The following is a 25224-nucleotide window of genomic DNA, read 5'->3' on the forward strand; positions in this document are numbered from 1 at the left end:
TGGAGGCCTAACCCTAATGTCTTATACGGTAGTGTCTTATACAGAGTGGTAAAGGGTAACTGGTCACAAGGGTGGCACCATTATACGAACAAGAATAAGTCCAGAACTTTCCCTCTCTGGATGGCTATATGCCTCAAATATTCCCAAGAGTATTCTAAGAAAAAGGAACAGTCACTTATTAGCACAGTTAGGCTAACTTTACCGTAACCCTCAATGTTTAGTTTTAGGAACATCCAACTGAAACTTCTCATTTAGGTAAAGGTCTCAGTGAAGACTTCATGTTGTATCTATGCCAAAACCCAATTCATACTGAGATATGGTATAGATCCCGGTAAACAGACAAGGAAGAGAGCATGTCACCACAACTGGGTGGGCTAAGCACTGTGGCTTTTCTCATCTTGTTATACAGTCTAGACTGTATAATACAGGCTATGTATGAGTGTGCAACCTTTTAATGGAACCTCTGTTTGTAAACATGGTCATTCAAGGTCCTACGCTCTAAGCACTCAGACTATTTCTCCCAAGATGAAGTTGGAAAGCAAACAGAACACTGAATGTTTCCTCCTCGCTTACCCTAACTTACTCTGAACTACTAACTTCCCCTTCCAAGCGAGAGACGCAGAGTGCCTTCGGTTTGGGACGTACTCCTTAGTTTATATCCATCCTCTTAAAAGATGTTGAATGTGCACTGCATGCTAAAGGACCTGAAGTACTCTTCAGTACAGTGTTATTTAACAGGAAAATTCTCTAATATTCAACAAATAAGCTTTTTTCCTCTACAAAAAAACCCTTAAATTTTTTGTGAAAAGTATATTTAGAAACTCTAGTCCAAAGCCTTTTTGTTTCCAAAACACAATGTTTGATTATATTCTATTTGAAAACTTATGACAGCTTACTTTGCCAAGCTGCTGTAGAAACTTCAAGTGTCTCTCTTCAAACTGTGTAGGGTCCCTGTCTTCAAAAGCACCAGAAAATCCTAGGGCACCTATTCTCATGTTTGGTAGCATGTCATTTTCTGTTAGTAGTTCATAATCTGTAGAAATAAGGAATGACACTATATTAAATTGTCAAATACATTCTCTAGGTAAAACTGATATTCAAGGTAAGAAACAGAACGAGTTTAGAATACTAAATAACATAGGGAAATGCAAAATTATTTAGATTATATTCATAGGGGCCTTCAATTATTACCCAGACTTTCAACATAGATTTTTTTCAAAAGGTAAAATACTGTTTTCCTAAACAGGCTATTCACAAAGTAAGGTCCTACTCAATTGCTGCAGTGAGAGGTAAGTCCTAACGGCTAGCTGTGGGGCAGGTGTGCCTTTATTTCAGCACTCCAGATGTAGGGACATACAAAAGTAAGCCTATCTAGTGTTTACACTAACAAGTCAATTACAAAATAGATGGGAACTAGAAAAAACAAAGGGGGACTTGTTACAAACTCCATGTAGCCGATTAACATGTGTGATCAGGTAAACTTGCTTCTCATTAACTAAAAATGCAATGAATTAAAAAGCTCTTGTTTTAGACACAGATGATAAATTCTGTGGTTAAGTTTTCTTGTTCACAAAATAAACAAGTAAATAAAATTAGGTTATAAACGGCAAGAATATCTTTTTAAAAAATAAAGACTGCCCAGTCATGTAGGACATATATACGGCAAGACATCAAAGACTGTCTCAGATGGAACTACAGAATGAGAAACTATCCAGTTAAAGCAAGAGAGATAGAAAGTCAGTGGCCGGGGAGACGGCCCCACTAGTCCTCACCTGGAGTAAACAGGCTGTTAAGATCACGGATGACGGCTCTGAAAGCAGGCCTGAAATCTGGCTCATAGTCCATGCAATTATTTATGAGGTTTGCTAATTCTGTCCACTTGGGTGCAGGAAGCTGATGCTTATCTTCATAGAACTGCAGCTTCTATAATGAAAGGGCCAAATGGTAAGACACACTCCACAGTGCTGTTACTTCGCGTTCTTTTCACAATTAGAAGGGCCAGGAACTACCACACCATGGAAGAGCCCCGAGGAATCAGAGTGCCTCTCCCTTCAGCCCACATGAACTTACTCTTTGAGAATCCAGAGCACTCAGGGGCTTATCTCCTCCACTGCAGATCTCCCACAGAGTGGTCCCAAAGCTCCACTTGTCTGTTGCCAGATTTAGATTTTTAGGATTCTCAATGCATTCAGGAGGTACCCATGGGATTCTCTCCTGAAGAACTTGGAAACAACAGGAACAAACTATCGTTAATTAAGCTCCACAACCATTATTTTATATGTGAAGAGTTCCAAACTTACTTGAATAATCAAGTCTTTCGTAGCTGTACAGGGACTGGCTTATGTTTACTAAGTCTAAGGGCTGAACCTTAACATCCTACTTCAGTAACTCAGCTTTGACAATTCAGATCCACAAAACTGAGGGAATTTCCCACAGAGACATAGTTTTAAGAGTGTTGTCAGAATTAGTATCCCGTGTAATGATTTTAGATCAACTAAACTTCTTTCCATTAAACCAAAGTGTCTCACTGGGCACACCACTTCCATCGCCTTCCCCTTAGTCCTGCCTCTCTCTACCACAGAAAGAAACGTGCAAAATTTGTTTAAGATTTACTCTCAATATTCAGTGTGTGTGTGTGTGTGCGTGCACACATACACACATATATCTCATATAAGTAATGTTACATTGTTGATGGGTGTTTTAACAACTTAGCAGCAGAGGTCATTGTGACTGGCAGATAAGCAAGGCCCAACATCATTACAATAGACAAACGATTAAATTATATCAAACAGTCTCAGTATGGAATTGGCAGACTGAGTAATGTTCAAATCATGGAATTTCCCAAATAAAGTTTCAGTAGTCCTGAACACCACTGCAAAGAACGTATCTAAGGAAGGAAGCAGCAGTATAAATCTCTCTGTTAGGACTCTGATAAAGAGAAAAAGATAAGAAAATGAGGATACTATTCTACCTGTTGGTAAAGCAATATAGATTATTTTTCTACATATGGAGGAGGTTTAATAGTTCATTAGTTCCTCTCTCCTTTACTATATAATTTTCAATTTAACTTCTCATTCTGAAAGGTAAATTTCCTCAAATGCAGATCTAAAAATCCCTGTGAGGTTTTCCTTTCTGCACTACTGTCTGACGATAGGTGTCCTTTTCAGCCAGCTATCAAAGTTAAGTAGCATTGGCTAAACCAGAATATTATACACTAATGCACAATATCTGATTAATATGGATTCTTAATTGAGAAGATTCAGGCAGAAAATTAGTTAGAATACAGCCAGCAATATGGCTTAAGTGGACAAAGGTGTTTGCAGCCAAGCTCAAGAACAGAAGTGCAGCCCTAAGGCCTCATGGTGGAAGGAGAGGGCTACCTCCCACTAGCTACCCTCTGACTGCACACATGTGCTGTGCCACATGCAGGCCTCCTCCATACAGATAGATGCACAGAAGAAATACTTCAGTGTATGGTAGAACACTTCTAAAAACGATTTATTTATTTTATTTATAAGAGTACACTGTAGCTATCTTCAGACACACCAGAAGAGGGCATCTGATCCCATTACAGATGGTTGTGAGCCACCATATGGTTTCTTGGAACTGAACTCAGGACCTCTGGAAGAGCAGTCAGTGCTCTTAATCGCTGAGCCATCTCTCCAGCCCAGTAACGTACTTTTTTACAAAAGGAGAAATGAACATAGTCACAATTTAACCACAACAGTTTAAATTACTAGAAGTAGTAGCTAAATGTCATTAGTAAGCAAAAACAGTAATAAACTAGGATGAAAGGAAAATTAACATGATCTTCATGGTACCACCGAAACAACATTTAAGAATGCTGAGCGCAGCTGGCCCGGAACTCACTGTCCTTCGGTAGAACTGTAATGCTAATGCCAGGGTCACTAAGTTTGATGAATGGTGGGTTCCCCGTCCTCCTGTCTTCTTCTCTGATAAGCAGGATATTTTTGGCACACACATTCCCATGAATAAGGGATTTTTCTTCCTATTAAAGATAAATGTACATGCACTCAAATATCAATATACAAATGTGTGTGCACATATAATATGCCCAAAACTACAGTGCAGATTTAAAGAGGACAAAACACAGCACAGTTAAGACTGATGTGGGGTGTACTTTAGAGAGTAAAAGGAAGTCTTCAGTTTCTTTAACGGATGCAGTCATCTACACCCACAAAGAAATGAGCATCACTTTTCAAAGGAGACTCTAAGTGATAAGCACCTCTAGGTGGTAGCTGACAACTTCTGGTTCAGTAAAGGTACACTAACAACTGGAAGGCACTCTGGCAGTGTGAACCTGCCAATACTGCTTTCTCACTGTACACTGTTCAATGCCTGCAAATACCGCAGCCTGTTTTCTGCCAGTGCAGCAGCACCATATGCATCTATAAACTCAAGTGATATAAACTACGGGTGTCTACAGTAGTTGCAGGAGGTTAGTGGAGGCAGCGCTGACTTTCAGAGCTCATGCAATACCTCCATGTGCATACCTATCCCTTTCAATGCCTGACACACTGAATGACTTGACACCCATCCCAAGACTTCCTGGTTGCCAGGTTAAGATATGTATAGTACTTTTACAAAACAGAACGGGGAGTTTTAGTTTGTTAAAGAGAATTCAGGAATTACTTACTAGAAAATGCATGGCCCATGCCAATTGCTTAGCTACTCCAAGTTTCCATAATATATTTATGGAATTTTTGTTCTTCTTCAGGTATGTATCCAGTGATCCAAATTTTACAAACTCTTGAACCAGAATGTCTGCATCAAAATATAGGTAATGATATACATCCACTTATACACCCAAGTATACATCCAATTAAAAATGCATAATTCAAAATTTCAAAGTACTTAGGTTACTTGTAGATACAACAGGCAAATAAATTAAATTAAACAAACTGTACTAACATAAGGGAAACAATACATACACACCACTGTACTTTTGTTTTTGGCTTATTCACAACAGTAAGAGGTAGGATGCTAAATAATGTATACCTAACATATAATTTTATATATAACATGCTATTTATTATATAGTATAAATATACATACTCCAGCATAACTGGGGAACCTACCTAGTGCCAATATTCAGTCACTTCAGTTTCATTAATAATTCAACCTATCATATATATGCTTTGTTTTCATAACTCCAAGTCAGTTAGTACTGAAAGGACCAGTTGCTCCAGGGTTACACGAGTCACCCATAATCTGTATTGTTATGTGCACACAAAAGCTTGTATTTGTTTACTGTAATCCTCATCCGTCACCTGGGCTTTAGCAAGACATATTAACTCTAGTCTACATTTTAGCTTTAAACACCAGTTTGTTTGTTTCACAAGATATAACTGAACAGTCCCATAGTGCTTTCAAGTTCAACAACATCTGTAAGTCCAAGGTTTTGCTGACATCTACTGTCGTCCTAAATGAGAAGGCTTCCGAGACAGGTTATGACATTGACAAAGACAAGCAGGTGGCTTTACTTACTCTCCTCTCCACAGACACAGACTCCATAATTCAAAACCAAATGCTTGTGAGAAAGCTGACTCATCATGCTTGCTGCTTCGAAGAAAGACTAGAGGGGGCAGAGGGAGACAAGAAACATGAAGGAAAGTCTGTCCAATGAGTCTGTAAGTGTACAGAACTCAGAAAGAAACCCCCTGACTTAAGAGAACCGGCGTGTGTCCTACTCTCAGCTGGACAATGGGGTCTTTTTAGTTTGGTGTCCTCCAAGCTTATTCTTACGTAGATGAGACCGTGGAGGAGTCTGTAAGGCTCCGAGTAGCTACATTTAAAGGGAGTAGCCTCAGTATATGTAAAGATTTAACTATACCTATAACACAACACTGAAAGCAAGTAATGCATTAACATTATTTTTAAAATTCTACTAATTTTAGGCTGGAAAGATGGCTCCTGGCACCCACAGAGCCATTAACCACTGCTTGTAACTCTAGTTTCAAAGGATCCTATACCCTCTTCTGACTTCCACAGACACTAAGCACGTATATGGTACACAGACATACATACATGCAAAACAACCATGACATAAAGTAAAAATAAAGAAATTAATAAAATTCTCAAATGTTCTGTAGTCTCCTCATCATGTAGTCATTGATGCTCCTCTTAAAAAAATTTTAAAAAAAGTCACAATTTTGATAGGAGCTGATGAGGGAATGCAGTGCCTGGCCAGTCAGTTTCCATTCTGTGTATTCCCATCCAGGCCTTTCTCTGCTAAACATCTTTGTTTAATACACAATGTTATCAGCAGGCCAGCTTGTCCCTGCTCTGCAGGAATATTTTTCTTCACTCCTTTCTTTTACTCTTTTTCTCTCAAAGAAGCCAGCCTGCTTTGCTGTGCAGATGTGCACTCAGCCTCCTGGGACACAGACCCTTTCGTCATCACTTTAGCATTCTCCTGTAGTCTGCCCTTTGCCAGAAGTGCTCTCCCCTCCTCTTCTCTCTCCATTCCCACTTTAAGCTCCTCCTCCTCCCCCAGCGCCACCCAGGAGTCCAGGGTGGGTCTTCCTTTTTCCTTCCACATACCCATGACAACTAATGGTCCACACATACAGACTGTCAGTGCTCCTTTACTTCTTAAAGTGATGAGTGCTTGTGGGGAGACGGTTTACAGTCTCAGCGCTGCTCTCTTCTCACTGAGGGTCATTTCTGGATAGCGACTGCTGCTGAGGGCAATATTCTATTTTATAGATATTTTATAGAATCGAGTCGGGTGCCCTCAACAGCACTCTAACCGAGTGCATTATATATGCATGAAATTATGTACAGAATAAATACATTCTAAAACAAGTAAGGTGGAGAGGAATAAAAACACCCAGTGTTGATCTCTAGCACACACACCTACATACAGACATAAGCCCCACATAACCCCTAAAAACAGAACTTCCATGTGACCCGGCTATACTGCTTCTGAGCTTAAACCCGAAGGACTGTGTATCCTACTATAGAGATCCCTCCATATCCATACGTATTGTTGCTATATTCACAACAGCAAGGAAATGGAATCAGCCTCAAGGCCCATTAACTGACAACTGGATAATGAAAATACATATACTCAATGACATATCATTTAGTCATAAAGAAAAGAAAATCATTAAGTTTGAAAGAAAACAGATGGGACTGGAAAAAAAAAACAGATGGAACTGGAAAAAAAAACAGTATTAAGTGAGGTAACTCAGTTTGGCTCAAAGAAATAAATACCATATGTTCTCTTTTATATGAACCCTACTTTCTAATTGTTATGCATGTGAATATACATGTATGTATAGAGTCTAAATATAAGCAAAGAGCTCATGAGAGGGAAGAGGGGGTAACAGAATGTATAGATATAAAAGTAGAAGGGAAGGCTAGAAATGAAAAGACTGAAAGCTGGAGGGGAGGAGGGGCAGGAAGGGGAGGGGATAGTCAAGAAAAACTAATGTGTGAAAATCTGTAAGTAAATCAGGTATCTGTAAGATAACTAAAACTAAACTAAAAACCACAGGAGTCTGAACAGAGGGATCTTGTACTATAGATAAAGCTGTTCCCAGAAGCCATGGGTTGGTGAGTGGTAATCCTAGCACCAGGGGTGGGATACCTCCTTAAACATGGTTGGCCAGTGAGGCCTGAGGCCCTCCAGGCAATACACACAATTACCATGCCTATTGGTTGTGCACCAGGCTAGACTGTGAGAGCCTATTGCTGAAGATGCCACACATCTGAGTCACAGGACATAAGTAAGTCATGCCAGAACTGGGCTGGAAGCTTCCTCCCTGGTCTGCAGCCCTCGCGGGGCTGGCTGCTAGGCCAAAACTGTCACAAACAGTCTTACTCAGTGATGGCTCCTGTACACAGCAATACCAATCAGCCAGACAAGATGCCCCTAACAGCTCGATGGTGACATGTCTTTTAACGGGTTGCGTTTTGATTAGATTTGAGACCTGCTTCGCTGGAGGAATTCAGGTCTGGAACCTTAAAGCTGGCCAGACGTTTGTGACTGGGGAGGTCGTAGGCCCGAGCAGTGCAGCTACTGCTGCTGTCCTGCCACATGAGCACGGGCTCTCCATCCCACGGCCCCGAATACAACGGTCTCTGCGCACAGACCAGTGTTGCTGTCAGCCTTGGTCCTGACCAGCTTCTTTCTGCAGTGGTCAGCAGTGACCTCAGAGACTGATAACTTGTCCAAGTACTGAGAATAAGTGACTTTCAAATTCCAGCCATAAATAAGACATCTAGATCACCCACTCTGTGACTAAGAAATGTCCCCTATATGGCTATGTATCCAAACACTTAGGTTTTGTTGGTGGTGCTGTCTGGGGAGATTATGCTAGAGGAGGGAGTTCATTGAGGATGGTCTTGAAAGGCTACCATTGCTTCACACTTCCAGTTCTCACTGCTCCTGCTCCTCCTGTCACCAGGTCACGCCTGCTCTGTTATGATGAACTCTTACCCTTTTGGAATTGCAGGTGAAAATAAACACCTTTATAATTTGCTTTTGGTTGTAGTGTTTATCACGGCAATGGGAAAGTAAGTAATATATATGCCCTACAAGGACCACTGTAGGAGAAATCGTGTGCCCGCAGGAAGAAGGGTGGTATGAACAACCACTCTGGGCTTCACATGGATGGTGCACTCTTGAACTTAAAGCAGCTTGTTTACCTGGCCATATACATACAAGATGAGGCCTCTCACTACTCTTCCGTGGAGGAAGGAGGAGCTCACGTGACCTGCCACTCCCTAAGGAGTTTACTGGCTGACAGGGGATGGAGACATATTGCTTTAATGGTAAGGTGAGTATATTCCTGTAAATCAACCGTCACCCACACTCATGTAAGCAGCCCTAATAAAGCTCACTAGGTCACTCAAAGATGAAACAGTAGAACAGACGGTAGCTGGAATGAGAAAGAGGATCACTGGGAGGGAGACATGAGAAGGTAACAGACCAAACGCTTGAAATAAATATATCATAATAAAACCTATTTTATGCATAATTGATATATGCAATAAAAGCATACAATTTTATAATTTTGAAGTCTCACAGGCATCTGATGTGCTTATGAATGCATACACTTGCAGAGTGTAAAAAGCCAAGTGACGAATCCAACAAACATACACACCTCTGAATAGTTCCTATGTGCTTTATCTAGGACTTTCAAAAGAACTTCCGTTTCGTGCAGTTGACCATAATCTCCAACTTCTCTTCTTACACCTTTAAAAATTTTTGTAAAGGTACCTTGGCCAAGACTTTCATTCTTTAAAAGAAAAAGAGGAAAGTGGGAAGTGAACAAAGACGGATGAAGTAAGGAATTAGAAAATAGAAAACATATTCAATGACGAAATGTTTTTAAAAATGATAAACATTTCAAAAATGAACCTAAATTTGAGGTTTGAAATTCTCTACTCTTCTTAAGTAATAATTAAAAACAAAAAACAAAGATTAATAAAATATATTTTGACTACTGTACTTTCATGTCTCCTGCAATGGCTACAATTATTGCACTCCTTAAGAGTCAGCCTTTGCCTAAATTTGTTAACAAACGATCCTTCCTAGGTTTTCCTCCTCGTACAGTACAAAGGCAGGACAGTGTAGAGGCAGGAGCCTGATTTGTCTCTGACCACTCACCAGCTGCCCTTCAGAAGGCTACAGAATGAATCCCCGTGTGCTTCTGTTACCTGGGGTGTCCTCACCGCCCCATTCCTCCCTCTCCCACTTCTCTTTTTCTTTCTCCTGTGTGGCCCAGGCTGGCCTTGAACTCTTCATATGATGAGGACTAATATGAATGTCCTGTAGAACCGCTTTAATAAGTGAGTAAATACATGGAAGTACCAAAGCCTGAAATAAACCAGATGACCATCTACCACCACCACTATGAGTACTAGCATTTATCATGTATCTGCCCAGAATAACTGCTGAAGGCCTGCATTATGAAGCTGTGCTGCCATGTTCAAATGTAAGCTCCACCGCACAGCACTTCAACTGTCAACTTCCCCAGCCGCACAGCACTTCAACTGTCAACTTCCCCAGCCGCTCTCTGCTTCTGTCACATCTGAAAAACAATGCCCTCGCATTCTGCAGTTCCTCCCCTCTCTAATTCCACCCACTCTCTATGTCTCTGTCCCTCTCCCTCTGCCCTTCTCCATCTCCCTTGTGTGGACTGTTTCTCAGGCTGAGGCTGGGGAATTCACTATTGTACCCCAAGCCAGCCTCCAGTTTACTATCTCCCTACCTCAGTCTCCTGGGCACACACGTGACAGGCATAAGCCAATATGCTTCATTTAAAAATTCTGGGGTTTGCTGTTATATTTGAGATGCTGTGGTTAAAGTTGGAACTTTGAACACACTAGACAAACCTATCTATCGCTGAGCTACACCACGGTTGCTTTCCAGTTCCCTCAATCTCAGGTCAGTGGCGGGAGAGGAACCTGCTTTCTACACTGTCAACTAAGCAGCAAGTACAACAGTAGGTTTTTACACAACTATTCCTTCTTTCCTGGAATTCTGTCTTTAAGGAACACACCTTAAATGTTTTCATTTTGCTGTTTTTCAAGTCCTCTTTAAAGATACCTACATTTTATGGTCTATACTTGAAAATTATATAAATTTACTAGAAGTTTAAGTTTAATGTTTGGTTTGATGACCTCTACTTAATTTTGGGTAGCTTCCCTGTATGTTTTAATTTTTTTAATTAAAAGCTTATTTTTGGAGTGGTTTATCTATGGGAATCCTGGAAAACGTGAGTTAAAAAAAAATCTCTCTTTCTCTCTTTCCTTTTTGGTTGTTGTTTGTTTTTTATTTTGTTTTGTTTTTGAGGAAAGGTCTCATACAGTCCAGAATCGCCCTCAACTCCATATGGAGCCAAGAATGTCCTAAAGCTCTTCATATGTCTGCTTCTCTCCCCCAAGGGCTGGAACTATGCTCCTAGGCCTGAGTGGGCTTTTCAAAAGCTCTGCATGTGCTTCTCCCAAGCTTCTATGGTACCGTCTTCAACGTACTGGCTTAGTGTTTCTCAGATCGTGTAAGGGATGTAACAAAGCCTAAACTCAAAAGCTTATAAACTCCTCGTCTTTTTTCACTAAATCAATTGAAACAGACAATATTAATTTTTTTCCTGCCTACTAGCAAGTAGGCAGACACTTCACACTCTATACACTAGATGCACACTCTTGTAGGTTCCAGCTCTATTCCGAGATAAATCTCACTTCTAAGTCGCACCCTTGGACAAACCTAGGATCAACTAAGCAGCAAGTACAACAGTACTTTCTTTGTAATGCTTCTCACTCTAACCTCTATGATACAAAGACATGTTCTCTCACACCACACACTAGTCGAGCCGTCACCTATGGACTATTTTGTTTTCAAGTCCTTAAAGACAATCTACAGAATTCCCCTTACTCGCTGCATACATGGGAACTAAGACAGGTGTTTTTAGCTTTTAAATTTCCCAAAGGAATATTTTTAAACTTCTGAAAAGAGAATATAACTCTATTATTAATTAATTCTGCTAATTTATGCTGTAAGACTGGCATATTTCCTAACATTTATGAATTTTATAAATGATAAATCTTGAAATGCAAATTATAATAAAATGTCAACTATAACATGAATCTAATTATCAACTAAGAAAATTTAAAAGACACTGCTTTAAAGGGACAAAAAAAAGAAACCACCCAATTATCAAGATTGGCTTACAAATATTAAATCTTCATTCCTGATTTTGTGAAACACCATTTGATTCACATTATTATGCCTCTGTAATGTTGGTGAGATCTGAACATCAGAAATACCATTTGTTCTGAAGACGAGAAGATTTGATTTATCTGGGGGAAAAAACACAACGTATCTGTTTCATATGTGGGTAGGTCTGTATATAATCAAAGCACAGCAAAATTATGACCTCTCCAGATAAGTGACATGAGTGTGCTCTGTGTCTAAGAATCTCTCAATAACTGCTTAATTATTCTAGGAATTTTATTATTCAACTCTGGTAGAAATATTCTTACTAGCTAACACACATTCAAACTTACAATCACTTCTTAACAGAATTTATTTTCTGGGAATTTTAAAGAAATTATTTTAAGGAGATTTACAATCTTGCAATTTCATTTTAAAAACAAGAAACATTAATATCCTAAAAATATATATGAAAGATATAACATGCAGGAATTTGGCAGTAGAGTTAGGAAGTTTCATAAGCAAATGGCTGACAAGTTCAAAGCAATTATCTTTAGAACACCTTAGAAAGGCGCTTCCAGTCACTCTCAGGCTACATGTACCAAAGAAAGATCAACTTGCTTTCATACAGCCCTGCCTTTTGCCTACTTCTTTTCAAGTCACTACCCACTACATGCAGACTATGACTAGAGTAACTGGAGAGCTGTTACCTTTTGGCTTTGGGGGGCAGCATTTGGTAAACTGGAAGATGATACTGTCTGAGCGCACAGTTTCCATCTGGTAGCAATTCAAAAGGTCCTTGAGGTTACTGAAGTTCCTCTTAGTCCCGCTCAGGTTGAATTCTCCATTCTCATTCTTCGTAATCAAACAGTGTTTATATTCAATAACATTTTCTCGCTACATAAGTTTAATTATAGAAAGAAGAAAAATCACAATGATAATTATGCAGATTCTTCAGCCAAAGGGGCTATCAAAAAACAACCAACAGAGCCAGGCGTGGTGGCGCACGCCTTTAATCCCAGCAATCGGGAGGCAGAGGCAGGCAGATTTCTGAGTTCGAGGCCAGCCTGGTCTACAAAGTGAGTTCCAGGACAGCCAGGGCTATACAGAGAAACCCTGTCTCGAAAAACCAAAAAAAAAAAAAAAAAAAACCAACAGAATATTTAGATGATGAAGCTATAAATCCTTAGGCAGTGCCTCTGGAAGGCATTCGATCAGTGCCACATCCTACAAAAGAGCTCAGTAACTGATTTCAAGTGTAACAGCTTCCCCTGTCTAGCACTGGTGCAGCATAAGGACCTTCGCGAGTTCACTGCTTCCCCCACCTCTATTCTGCCCATCAGCACACACCCTGATGTGACTGTATCCATCCCTTAGCTCACTGAAGTGATAACATACTTTACTGGTGAGGCCCTCTCTAACAGGACTGACTCTGCTCCACAAGCAAAGAATATGCATTTCATTGTATACTATTCTATCTTTGTAATTATCTCTACTATGACATTGTTTAGCTCTATCTTAAAAACATTTGTCTTAATGTAATAAACAATGAGCTACTTCATTTATCTTAATAATTTGACCTGCTTTATTACTGTATTCCTCCAGCCTGGAGCAATTTATAAAATTACTTTTAATGCCTCAAGGCAATCGCATGTCTTTTATATTTTAAAACATCTTTCTGAATAAATACTGTATTTTCCAATATTGTCTATTTCTGCCTATACTAATCACAAAGCTTAACTGAGCACGTTAAGTATACTTTAAAATTTTTGTTTTCCAACAGATTTTTGAAACATAGGTTTCTATCATATATTCTCTAATTTCTCATCACACCTATGAGGCGCAGTGATCGACAACCATTTGAGCATGGTGAGTAAGTTACGTAATGGTGAAGGGACGAGGTACACACACCTGCTGCCCTTATACTCCGTTCCTTCACTACATGTGCTGAGTGCTACGTAGGTGCTTTTAGGAAATAATTGAATAAAATCTTTACTTTCTATATTTTTATAAAATAAATCTAGATGTTGCTACAAATCCTCTCAAGATTTAGAGCATGTAGCTGCATATATTTTAGAGATAAATATGCATATATTTTAAAGATAAATATGGATAAACAATCTTTGATGAGATCCAAATTCACGTGCATTTAACAGTGAGTGTCCAGTGCACTCTTCTATGCAATCATGTCCCTGGTGCTCTGAATGTCGCAGTTAGTAACCTATTCTAGAAATCAGGAAATGTTCTTGTCACTTATTTTCCTCTAAACGATTTGGTAAATATTTTTGGTTGTTGTAAGTAGACTTGAGTATACTTAACGAAATACCACTTGACACATGGCTAATACTCAAACCTCAAAAAATAAAATAAATGTCAAAAACAAAGGCATTATAGCTATTTATGTGTTTACATTAACTTTATGGATTATTTATTTTATGACATTTTAAGATATGCCAAGTATGACTATGCCAATTACCATCTCAAGAACTATAATTCTTAATATTAAAAATAAAATACTTCTTGATGGAGAAAGATTACACAACATGTTGCTATTAATAAATGTGACCTACTAACCTCAACAGCAAAGGTCAGAAAGTATTTGTTGAAGTCCTTAGGGCTGCATCGAAGCACATACAGTCCAGTCTGGTTACCCGCCTTCTTTAGTTTGCTAATGGCAAAATCCATTCTACAAGTCAAGGAGAAATCACATGACTGGCAGCGTGCACGTATGACTGACAAACAGCCACAGTGACCAAATAAAAATCACGCCTCAGAACACTCCCTACTATATATAGTTACAAAATTTGTTTTCAAGAGAAGTAAATGTATCGAGTTATTTTGTAGTGAGTTCAAATCAATTCGAGGAATAATTATATTATTTTAAGACACTACAAAACAATAAAGCCACAAGGAAAATTCATTCATTTTGATGTTCTGCTTTTTACAAATTGAATAATTTAAAAAATATACTCCCATAAAATCTCTCATGTCTCTTCTATCCCAGAAGTACTAATACAAAATCATCTTTCTATATTTACAACAGTATCAAATCTAGCAGAAGATCTGCAGTGACTGGAAAATACCAGTCCAAAAATTTGCTTTGTGCCAAAAGAATTAGTATGCACATAAATTTCAAAGATGCAGCACTGGAAAGCAGGGTTAATTTACATAATAATAGGGAGCCTGCATAGGTGCTGGTCTTAAGGTCCCTGCCCTGCTGAGAACAGCCAAGAGCCACCTGGAAACAGGGAGTCTCAACTGCAAGACTGCACAGATTGGATTGGCCGGTGGCCGCCTCTGGGGGATTATCTTGACTGTTAAGGATGTGGGAGGGTGCTGCCTACTCACACGTTACTTTCCTTAGGCAGGCTGCCCGTAAACAAGGAGAGTGAGAAAGGAAGCAGGGTTTGCCTGGTTTCTGCTCAGTTCTTGTTTGAGCTCCTGCTCTGGCACCCTCTATGATGGACTGTGACCTGGGCTGTAAGCCAATTAAAAGGCCTTTTCTCTTCAAGTTGCTTCTGTTTAACAACAGAAAGCAAACTAGAACAGTAATTCTTAGCCTTGGGTATTGAAAGGTAAAGAAATTAAAATACAATTAAGTATAAACCCAGACTACATTTAATTAGAATGTCCAAACAGTGAGCCTTTTCAGCGTGTCAATGTCTTCCTTACAACTGTCTTGTTGCTTTGAGGAAAGGTCTCTCACTGAGCCAGCAGCACTCAGCTGTCTGTCTGGCCCGAAGCGCTCGGGATGTGCCTGTCTGTCTCATCTGTTAGATGGGCTATGTTCAGTCTTGTACTGGCGTGCCTGGGATTCGAACTTCCGCGGTCCTTATGCTAACCTACCAGCCAGCTCCTAGAACTGTCCAGTGAAACGTGGCATTACTCACGATATTGGGCCGTGGCAGTTGCTGTGTATGTTCTCGAGCACAGCTGGGGGAGCCACCTCTTTACAGAGGTAATGGTGCGCATCCGCAGTTAGTCTGTAATACCCGTCAATTAACGACACGAATGACAAGGCTTCTTTTAATGAGCTAAGTTCTATCTCCTAACCAGAAAAGAAAAGGAAAACCATGGAATTAAAAAAGCCAATTAAATTCTAATGTTGGAAATTCTCTATACTCTATTCTGGTTAATTTCCTCTAAATTGTTCAACTATTCTGTATAACTTCCAGTTAGTTCCCCAGCGTGATTTAACAGGTCCTTCTATCTGACATGTAAGACCCTCCCAAACACAGGCTTAGCTCACCTTCCCAGTTAGTCACACAACATTCATAACTATACACTTCAATGACCCTGAGAGAGTTAGTCAGAATCTAATACATACATAAAAGTTGAGATTAATTATGAATACAGACGTTTAATTTTATATACTGCTCAGACTAAAATACATGTGTTAGGATATGCAAGTATGCTGTGATTTTTTTATTAAAATATATACATATGAACATATAATCAATCAAAAATGTGTCACTTTATCTAATAGAAAAGCACACACACATACTTAAAAAGTACTTATTTTCCATTTATCAAAATAATCAATGTAATTGAATACTTTTTTAAAAAGCCCTATTTATAGCAGCAAGAAAAATGCCCTATGTTGAATTAAACTTAACCAAAAAATTGAAAATGATTGTTAAAAGTTTCAAAATACCCTTGTACAATGTAACACATTATCTGCATACACAGAAAATGAATTATGTTCTTGGATAAGGAAATTCAAAATTATAAAAATATAAAAATATCTCCTAAAGTGGGCACAATGGCATATGCCTTTAAGCCCAGCACTTGGGAGGGAGATCTCTGTGAATTCAAGGCCAGTCTGGTTTACAGGACAATCAAAGCCACATAGTGAGACCCTGTCTCATGAAAAACAAAAACAAAACAAGCACAGAAATTCCAAATTAATTTCTAAATTGCACACTCTCCAAGAGAAGGCCATCAGATACTCCAGTTGATACACATAGGAAAACCAGACAAACATGGGACTCTGAACACCAGCGGAGTGGACATCAGAGAAGTGATGACTCACACATCACAGAAGGATGCATCCTCCTGCCTTCCTGCCTTTCCTCTAGTTCCCAGATCTGCATACAATAAAGGGTTTGCTGGGCTGGCACTCTTTAGAGCATACTTACGGCTATAATCAAAATACTTAAGTAACTTCAATACTAAGACTCTATTGTACATCTGAAAATTTCTAAAATGGAAACATTACTAATGTATAATACAAACTTACCAAAACTTTACCATCTTGTTTATGGACAGTTACAATTCTACTTTCATTTGAGCATTCCTGGTTTGCTTGCTTAATACTGACATCAATAATATCAGGGAAATCACAATATAACTGTAAGTCCTGTAATCAAGAACATTTAGGAAGGCACAGTGACATCAAACAAAGCTTGAGAAGGTGCTGAGAGCCACTTAAAGTTCTCTAAAGGGACACTGACAGCAATGTATAGGCATTGAATGAGATGACTTCTCCTAAATATTGAACCTGAAGACGAAGTTTATGTTTCTTGTATTGACTTCAAAATGAGAGCACTAGGGGCTGGAGAGAGGGCTCAGCGATTAAGAGCACTGGCTGCTCTTCCAGAGGTCCTGAGTTCAATTCCCAGCAACCACATGGTGGCTCACAATCATCTGTAATGGGATCAGATGCCCTCTTCTGGTGTGTCTGAATAGAGGACAGTGTACATACACATATAAAATAAATAAATCTTAAAAAAAAAAAAACACATACTAAAAAAAGTGAGAGCATTAAAGTATGACAGTGTGATACAGAACTTAATCCAGTTAATATTAAAAAGAATGATTGTCAGAAAAGTAGAGAATTATCAACTATTTTAAAAATTAATATAATACTAAATTGCTGAAATCATATATGAATGATACATGTGAACAAGTTTCAGTGTTCCAATGCAAATATAATAGAACTAATTATATTATCAAAATCAATTAGTCTTATGATTGTACTTAAATTTCAGAAGCTAAAGAGTAAAGGAAACAATGTTAACTTTAAATCACTTAAAGAATTCAATCTTTCTCTGAAACTGGAAGAAAATCATTACTAATAATTTTGCCACAAAAATTAACAAAACATTTAAGAACATTGTGATACAAACTATAGTTACAACATTTTTACATAAATAAAATTTCTACCAGCAGAGAATGGCAAGACTTTACTCAAATAACCACATTTACTTTGCTTTTATGGGCATTCTACTTAAAGAAGAAAGAGCAAGAATGTATCATTAGGATTACCTGTTCTGTCAGTGTCTCACTTTCCTTATGTTTCCCTCTTGACCACTGAATTCCACCGTTTCCAGTTATTATAATGGTTGCAAAAATCTCCTCACCTGAAGGACCTCTTGCAGATTCTTTTACTTCAAACTGTTCTGTGTAGAAGGCAGACTGCAGGGTTTCCAGGTTTATAAGATACTTAAGTTTTAGGTTCCTGGCAGTGGCTTTACATTGACTGAACTGCTGAATGAATCTGCGAAATCTGTACCTGATTCGCTTCCGGGTTAAAATGTGATAGTCTTGGATCTTCGCTCGAACGCACTTTGGTAAGAATGTCTTGTAGCTAGAAACAAGTACACAGCAAACAAAACAAATTCAGGAGATAAGTTCCTGCCTTTTCCCACAATAAGCAGGTTCAACATAACTACCATCTGATATATATGCAAGAATAAATTCTCATTTGATAGGCATTCTCATTTGATAGGCATTCTCTTGGTGACAACACAGTTTATAATATGATATATTAATTTCCTTCCCAAAGTGAAATGAGTACTCTGTCTAGATAATAATAAAGTCTCTAAAATCTTGTTTTCTCCAATTATCTTATATGCCTGAAATGATTTATAAGTTTGGGCATTTATTTCTCTGTGCTACAAATATTTCCTATAACGCTATACTCCAAATTTTATCTGAATTCTGTAAACATCCATGGTTGGACACTACTGCTTGCTATATAAACACACTTTATTGTTTGTATTATTTTGTGTGCTTAGCTTCAATAAGTCCTAATAATTTCATTCTGATCAAAGCAATTCCTTTTAGAAATTTTGCAGTTCTTCTGTATATTTATTTCTATGTATAACAGCCTCGAGAAGATAGCTATGTTTCTAAAGCACATCTACATTAAATCTGCATGCTAACCTTTACTCCGAACATCTATCTCTTAAATGGCTAGTTCTTTTTTTGTTTTGTTTTGTTTTGTGTGTGTGTGTGGTTTTTTTTGTTTTGTTTTGTTTTTTTTTTTTTTGAGACAGGGCTTCTCTGTATAGCCCTGGCTGTCCTGGAACTCACTATGTAGACCATGCTGGCCTCGAACTCAGAAATTCACCTGCCTCTGCCTCCCAAGTGCTGGAATTAAAGGCGTGCGCCACCACAGCCCGGCAATTGGCTAGTTCTTATGAGAGGAAAGTGGTCTGGTATTTATTCTAGGGGTGAGATAGGGGTTCCACCCTCAGTTCTCAGAATATTGTGGGCGCCACTTCACAGCATCACCTACACCATTCTGGGCCTATTTATTTTCCACCAATGAAATTCTAGGCCTGTCTTAGATGAAGTACTCCTCATTTTAAAAGATTCTTAGCTGACTGCTAAAAAGTCACTAAGATTCCAGTTATCTATTTTATAATCAAATGTCATTAAACATGTAGTCAATAGACAGTCAAAAGTCATAATTTAATTATTTTTAAACTTCCATGTGGGTTTACCAATGTCTATGCCTTCAAATGTGAGTGGTGAGGTGCAGCCAGAGCTCCTCAATCTACATTCAGTGACATCAGGATGCCATAACAATATTATTGATATACCATAAATATAAGCAAAGATTCTAAAAATCAGAATTTTTTCCTATTTTTTGGAATTGTCTGGTATTATTACCAAAGCATCATAGCTTATACCTTTCCTACTTCCCACAAGGCCTCTTGTGGCTCTCAAAGCTGTGAGGTCAAGTAGCCACAATTGCTAACGAAAGCTACATTAGAGGACAACTGGGTTATGTTCTACGTTGATAATTACCAGTTTCCAATAGCTCCATCAAGCACACTCTTTTACAGCACTTCTCTGTCCATCCAAGTTCTACAGCTATTCTAAACCAAAAGGTTTTCTGTTTCAAACCTCAGCAATAGTCTTCCTCGAGTTCTTTCTCAACAAATGCTTTTATCACTTCATACAGACTGTGTATGCCTGCTGGGGTGAGAAGTCCTCTAACTGGGAATTCTTTAAGATTTCTGCTAACAAATCTGTACACATTCATGCTCATTTTCTTCTCCTTCCCAACAATGCAATAAATGAGGTATAAACCTGACAGATAAAAGCTAATTCTTTCACATGTATCACCCACTCATACCTCTCCCTTCCTATAACACACACACACACACACACACACACACAGAGAGAGAGAGAGAGAAAGAAAGAGAGAGAGAGAGACCCTCTCAACCTTATTCTATATATTATCTCTCTTCTACCCACATGTTTAAATACTAACATCCTTCCCATATTAAATTTAAGCTTGCCTTGATTCATGTTCCCAGCAGCTATAGAGTACCCTGTCCTGGGTGAAAGAGTTTAAGGAGTCAGTTCCATGCTCTTGCCTGTATTTCTCAGCTCATACCAGCAAGGCTCTGGGGCCTCACCCAAGGGAAGGGAAGGGTTCCTGCTACTGTCAGGAAAGCCTCTCTCCTTACTAAACGTGCCTTCTGTTTTCCTTAGCCACTTTGAGCAGCATTCAACACCAGTATCTCTCTCTCCTTGAAAGTCTCTGCATCTCCTTGTGCATCCCTTTTCCATCTCCGCTTTGGATTAGTGGAATTTGTGCTTTGTGAGTAAATACTGTGTAATTCCCCAAGCTCGATGTAGACCATCTTCTTAACGGTCTTTTTCTCTAGGTTCTCTCTCTCACGTGCTTTTCTCCATCCCGGATCACTATGCTCTAAACCCACACCCGTCACAGGTAAGTCAGTTTACCCATGCTAAGTAGGAATAAATGGGGCATAGCACAATTCACCCATTCCTGCAAGCCCTCGTTGACCTTTTGTTTTATCTTTCCTTACAGCCTTTGACTTTCTTTCTAAATCAATCAATCTCTCTCTCTCTCTCTCTCTCTCTCTCTCTCTCTCTCTCTCTCTCTCTCTCCCTCTCTCCCTCTCTCTCCCTCTCTCCCTCTCTCCCTCTCTCCCTCTCTCCCTCTCTCCCTCTCTCCCTCTCTCCCTCTCTCTCTCTCTCTCTCTCTCTCTCTCTCTCTCTCTCTCTCTCTCTCTCTCTCTCTCTCGCTCATTTTTCTCCTAGTAACCCAACCACCACATGTCCTGGAGGAGGCACTACCATGGCCTAGTTTGTGATCAGCTCACACTTCATTCATTCCACCTCTAATTTTACATCTCCTCACTTTAGTCCCACAAATAATTCAATCAAGAAAATTAAAAGGTAATAATTCACAAATTATGAAAAAGCATTTTAAGTTTTTTAAATGTGGTAACTTGTATCTAGAGATTTACTTATCTTGCATCCAGAATATATAAAAAAAATTTAAACACAATAAAATATAAATGCATTTATTTATTTAAATACATTTAAAGTGAATATAAATTACTCACTTTAAAAATGACCAAGAATTTAAATGAACAATCTTCAAAGAAGATCTGCATTTGGTCAATAAGCTTTTTAAAAGCTACTAATCAGCAACAGTCACTGGGAAAACGAAACCCAACCCACACTTAGACACCGCTACCCCTACCACGACCCGAAGAGACAAATAACATGCAGGGCACAGTGGCACACACCTCTAATCCTACCTCAAGTGTGTCAAAGGCAGGCCCACCTCTGTGCACTCGACCACCCTGGCTAACTCAGCATTCTACGTTAGTCACAGCTATGCAGAAAACCTTGCCTCAAAAACATAACATAAAATGGAACTGATTGTCAATAAAAAAGAATGAAATAGCTGATATAGGCTATTGTACTTTTGAACCTGGAGGACACTATGCTAAGGTTGGCAAGAGGTCTCAGTGGGTAAAAGCACCTGCCATGCAAGCCCACACCTGAGTTACATCACCAGGAAGAGAACTGATCCCTGAGAGCTGTCCTCTGACCTCCACATGACATGCACAAACCCACACTGTCATACACTTGCATTAATAATTAAAAACTTAGAGAAAACACCAGAAGAAGTCAGACTCAGGAAAATGCCACTCCATGTATGGTTCGATTTATATAAAAAGACCAAAATAAGCAAATCCAGAAAGACAGAGATAGATGAATGGTTGTCAGAGTCTGGGGAAAGGAAGACTAGGGCTGAAACACAAATGTACGTGGGGTTTCTTTTAGGAAGGAAGAAATGTTTTGAAGATTGTGTGAACCTCTTTATAATATGTTGTGAATGTACTTAAAAAGTTTAATGGTTTTAAATATGTATACATTGTGATATGTCAGTTCCATGTATACAAAAACCCTTATGACTAGCTAATAATTATCAATTTTTAAAGTAAATTACTAGAATATTTCCAAATATGTCCAGAGTTCTGGGAAAAAAAACCACAAAGTAGAATTGTACCTGTTCTGTGTTACTTGGGCGTTCTTTTTTCCACCCTTCTCCACCCCTTTTCTTCCACCCTTTCAGTGCCCCACCACTAGAAAAGAGAAAGGAAAGAGGGAGGGGAGAGAGGAAAGAACCCTGAATGAAGCCAGGGGTTGGAAAGGTGGCGATGTTATAGTTACCCTACTTCCTGCTGATTAGGGATGTCAAGTTCCTTGGTGCAAGTTTAATCTCCACCATCAAGATATCTAATTTCTTTTTCTTCTCTGCACATGAGTACTTAACCAATCACAGCCAACAATAAACCAACTACCAACCAACAACTCACCCCGCTTCTTAGGGCCCTCTAATACACATTCTTATACACCTTCTAAAAAGTCCCCAGAATTCCAAACATCACGCAATTGCAGAAACTATCTGCAGGTGGCAAAATCTTAGTTTTTTTCTCTTCCAGAGCATGAGGCAAATCTTAGTTAACTGCTGTGGACAATCTGAAGCATCCCAGTATCCTTCGATGGGAATTAAAATAAAAATATTCTTATCATATTTCTGTTTTTTAAAGACACCAAAATTCCAAAATTTCCACTAATAGAATGGGGATTATTTGGACAGTGGTGAGGTGGATATTCATGTATGAAAATAAAAGGAAACCATTACTTTGTACAGTTAAGAAACACTAATAAAAGGCAGAAAGGTGATTTTTTTAAAAAAAGCTTGTATACAGGTTTATAGCCTCATTCCATGAGAGGGTTAAAAGAATCAAGAAAATAATTATATATAAGCAGGCACAGTGACACATGCCAAAGTCCCAGGACCTGGGAGGAAGAGGTAGGAGGAGCACAAGTGTAAGCCTTTTGTGCTCCACAGTGACTCTGAAGCCATCCTGGGCTCTAACCTTCCTGTCAGTCTGTATTTTAACAGCAATCAAGCTCTGAGTGCAAAATACAATTTTTTTGTTTCCCTTTAGATCGAATCATTTAGATTTCTAAGTGAGTTCCTAAAACCAGGCTTTACAGCCTCCTTTCTGTGTCAAGGCCTAACAGGACATCTAAAACCAAAGCAAGAATACTTACAGACCAAGGGGGGAGACAAAGAAGTTTCTGCCCTATAAACTAGATGTGGACGTGCTCTGAGGTCACTCAGCACGGAGCAACTGAGTCACTCACTGGGAGGGGGTATGCAACTGCTTCTCTCACACACACACAGAGGCACACACAATATATATCACACCATATATATATATATATACACACACACACGTATATGTATATATAAATGCATGTATATTCTTTAAAGTAGGTATCTTACAGCCATTGGGGCTGGTCTGTAAGAGTCCATCATGACTCTTAAAATCCAATGTGCAGAAGGTCAAGTCCAGATCACTTGTATAAACTTCACTGTTGTGTGTCCCCTCACACTCAGAATTCAAATCTTCTGGGTCATTTGCCAGATAGAAGTCTAATATGCCTAAGTTATAAACCATGACTTGAAAACTATTGCTTCAGATCGTGTGCACAATATAAGAACTAGGCCTGAAATATTATGCCTTAAAGTATTTCTCCATTATTCTGAACTTACTGAGTCTTTTCAGAACACGTAAAGCAGATGATGACCACCTGCGATGTTATAGAACCTGAAAGCACAATCTCTTCCAGAGTATGCGCTGTAGTAGGAAAAAGTTTGCCCCTAACTTTTTTAGTTTCTGGGCGGTCTATGTGAGAAGCACGCATAGACATGCTGAGTGTGTGCAGTCTATGGAGGGAGCACGCATGTACATGCTGGTGTATGTGCTATGCAACCTCAAGGGGGTCAGAGTCAAGGTGGTGTCTTTCTCACTTCCCACCTAATTGGACTGGGGTCCCAATTGACCGAGCTACTATGTGGGTGGGGAGAATCCCCAAGCCTGGGAAGTCAGCCAGTGCTCCCCCAGTACAGAGCCTATTTTAAAGTTTTACTTTATATTACTGTGGGTATGCCCATGACATGTTTGGGGGCACACTGCCACAGCACTTGCCTGGAGGTCAGAGATACATCTCTTAGGTCAGTGCTCTCCTTCTACCTTCCTGTGGGCTTCACGGATCAAACTCAGGTCAGCAAGCCCGTGTAGCAAGCACCTCTACCCGGGAAGCCGCCTCTCTAGCCCCCTCGACCTTATTTTATGAGGCAGTCTCTTACGGAGCCTGGACCCGTCTCACTGTGTTGACTGTGTCGAACGGTGGTCAGCCACACCCTGAGAGCTGTCTGCCTTGACCTACCCACCTACAGTTACAGGTGTACAGTGTCATCCCGGCATTTATGTGGCTCGGGGATATGAACCACAGTGCAGTAAGTACTTCACCCACTGGGCCATCTCCGTAACCCCTCCATTTTTATTAATAACTCAAACGCGTGAGCAAACACAGGAAATACAAGCAAACGATACAAAGTATGTAATGCTTTGTGAGAGGAAATTACCTGACAGAGTTATAGACGGCCAGTGGAGTCTGGTCCTTCTCCTTAGCTATTCTCATCATGTCTAACACCGCCATCCCAAGACACTCTTCCTGAGTTTCATGAGTCACAGGGACTTTTATCCATCCGTGAACAAAATCATGCCGCCACTGAGAAACAGAAACGAGAAGGCCATGGCTCAGGTTTTACTATCACATTTATGTTATCTGCTATATGTTAGCTCCTAAAATACGCATTTAAAAGTAATAAACCAAGTTCTGCTTTTATCATTATACCACAAAGAATTAACCAAGGTTCATATACAAATAGAAACTGATTTTAATTGGGTTCATAGCCTATCTTTCTTTCTCTTTTCTTTTCTTTCTTTTTTCTTTTTTTTGTTTTGTTTTGTTTTGTTTTGTTTTTTCCAGACAGGGTTTCTCTGTGTAGTCCTGACTGTCCTCAAACTTGCTCTGTAAACCAGGCTGGCTACACAGGCTAGAACTCACAGAGATCCACTTGCCTCTGCCTCCCAACTGCTGGGATTAAAGGA

At 39.3% G+C, this 25224-nt stretch overlaps 1 protein-coding gene across 1 annotated transcript in view; it reads right to left on the reverse strand.

The window, feature by feature from the left end:
- Window positions 1-25224, reverse strand: part of Jak2 (Janus kinase 2) — a 62474-nt gene that overhangs the window by 13826 nt on the left and 23424 nt on the right. Inside the window, exons 6-19 of the mRNA XM_021151607.3 lie at window positions 24696-24841; window positions 17957-18278; window positions 16929-17048; window positions 15580-15737; window positions 14264-14375; window positions 12400-12586; window positions 11708-11835; window positions 9135-9269; window positions 5509-5596; window positions 4658-4785; window positions 3871-4009; window positions 2071-2222; window positions 1773-1923; window positions 897-1033 (exon numbers count right to left, since the gene is read on the reverse strand). Of these exons, the coding sequence (XP_021007266.1) occupies window positions 897-1033; window positions 1773-1923; window positions 2071-2222; window positions 3871-4009; window positions 4658-4785; window positions 5509-5596; window positions 9135-9269; window positions 11708-11835; window positions 12400-12586; window positions 14264-14375; window positions 15580-15737; window positions 16929-17048; window positions 17957-18278; window positions 24696-24841 (2103 nt within the window). The remainder of the gene's footprint in view (window positions 1-896; window positions 1034-1772; window positions 1924-2070; window positions 2223-3870; window positions 4010-4657; window positions 4786-5508; window positions 5597-9134; window positions 9270-11707; window positions 11836-12399; window positions 12587-14263; window positions 14376-15579; window positions 15738-16928; window positions 17049-17956; window positions 18279-24695; window positions 24842-25224) is intronic.

This window comes from Mus caroli, unplaced genomic scaffold (assembly GCF_978045245.1).
Source record: "Mus caroli unplaced genomic scaffold, Mus_caroli_1 scaffold_20, whole genome shotgun sequence".
Classification (NCBI taxonomy): domain Eukaryota; kingdom Metazoa; phylum Chordata; class Mammalia; order Rodentia; family Muridae; genus Mus; species Mus caroli.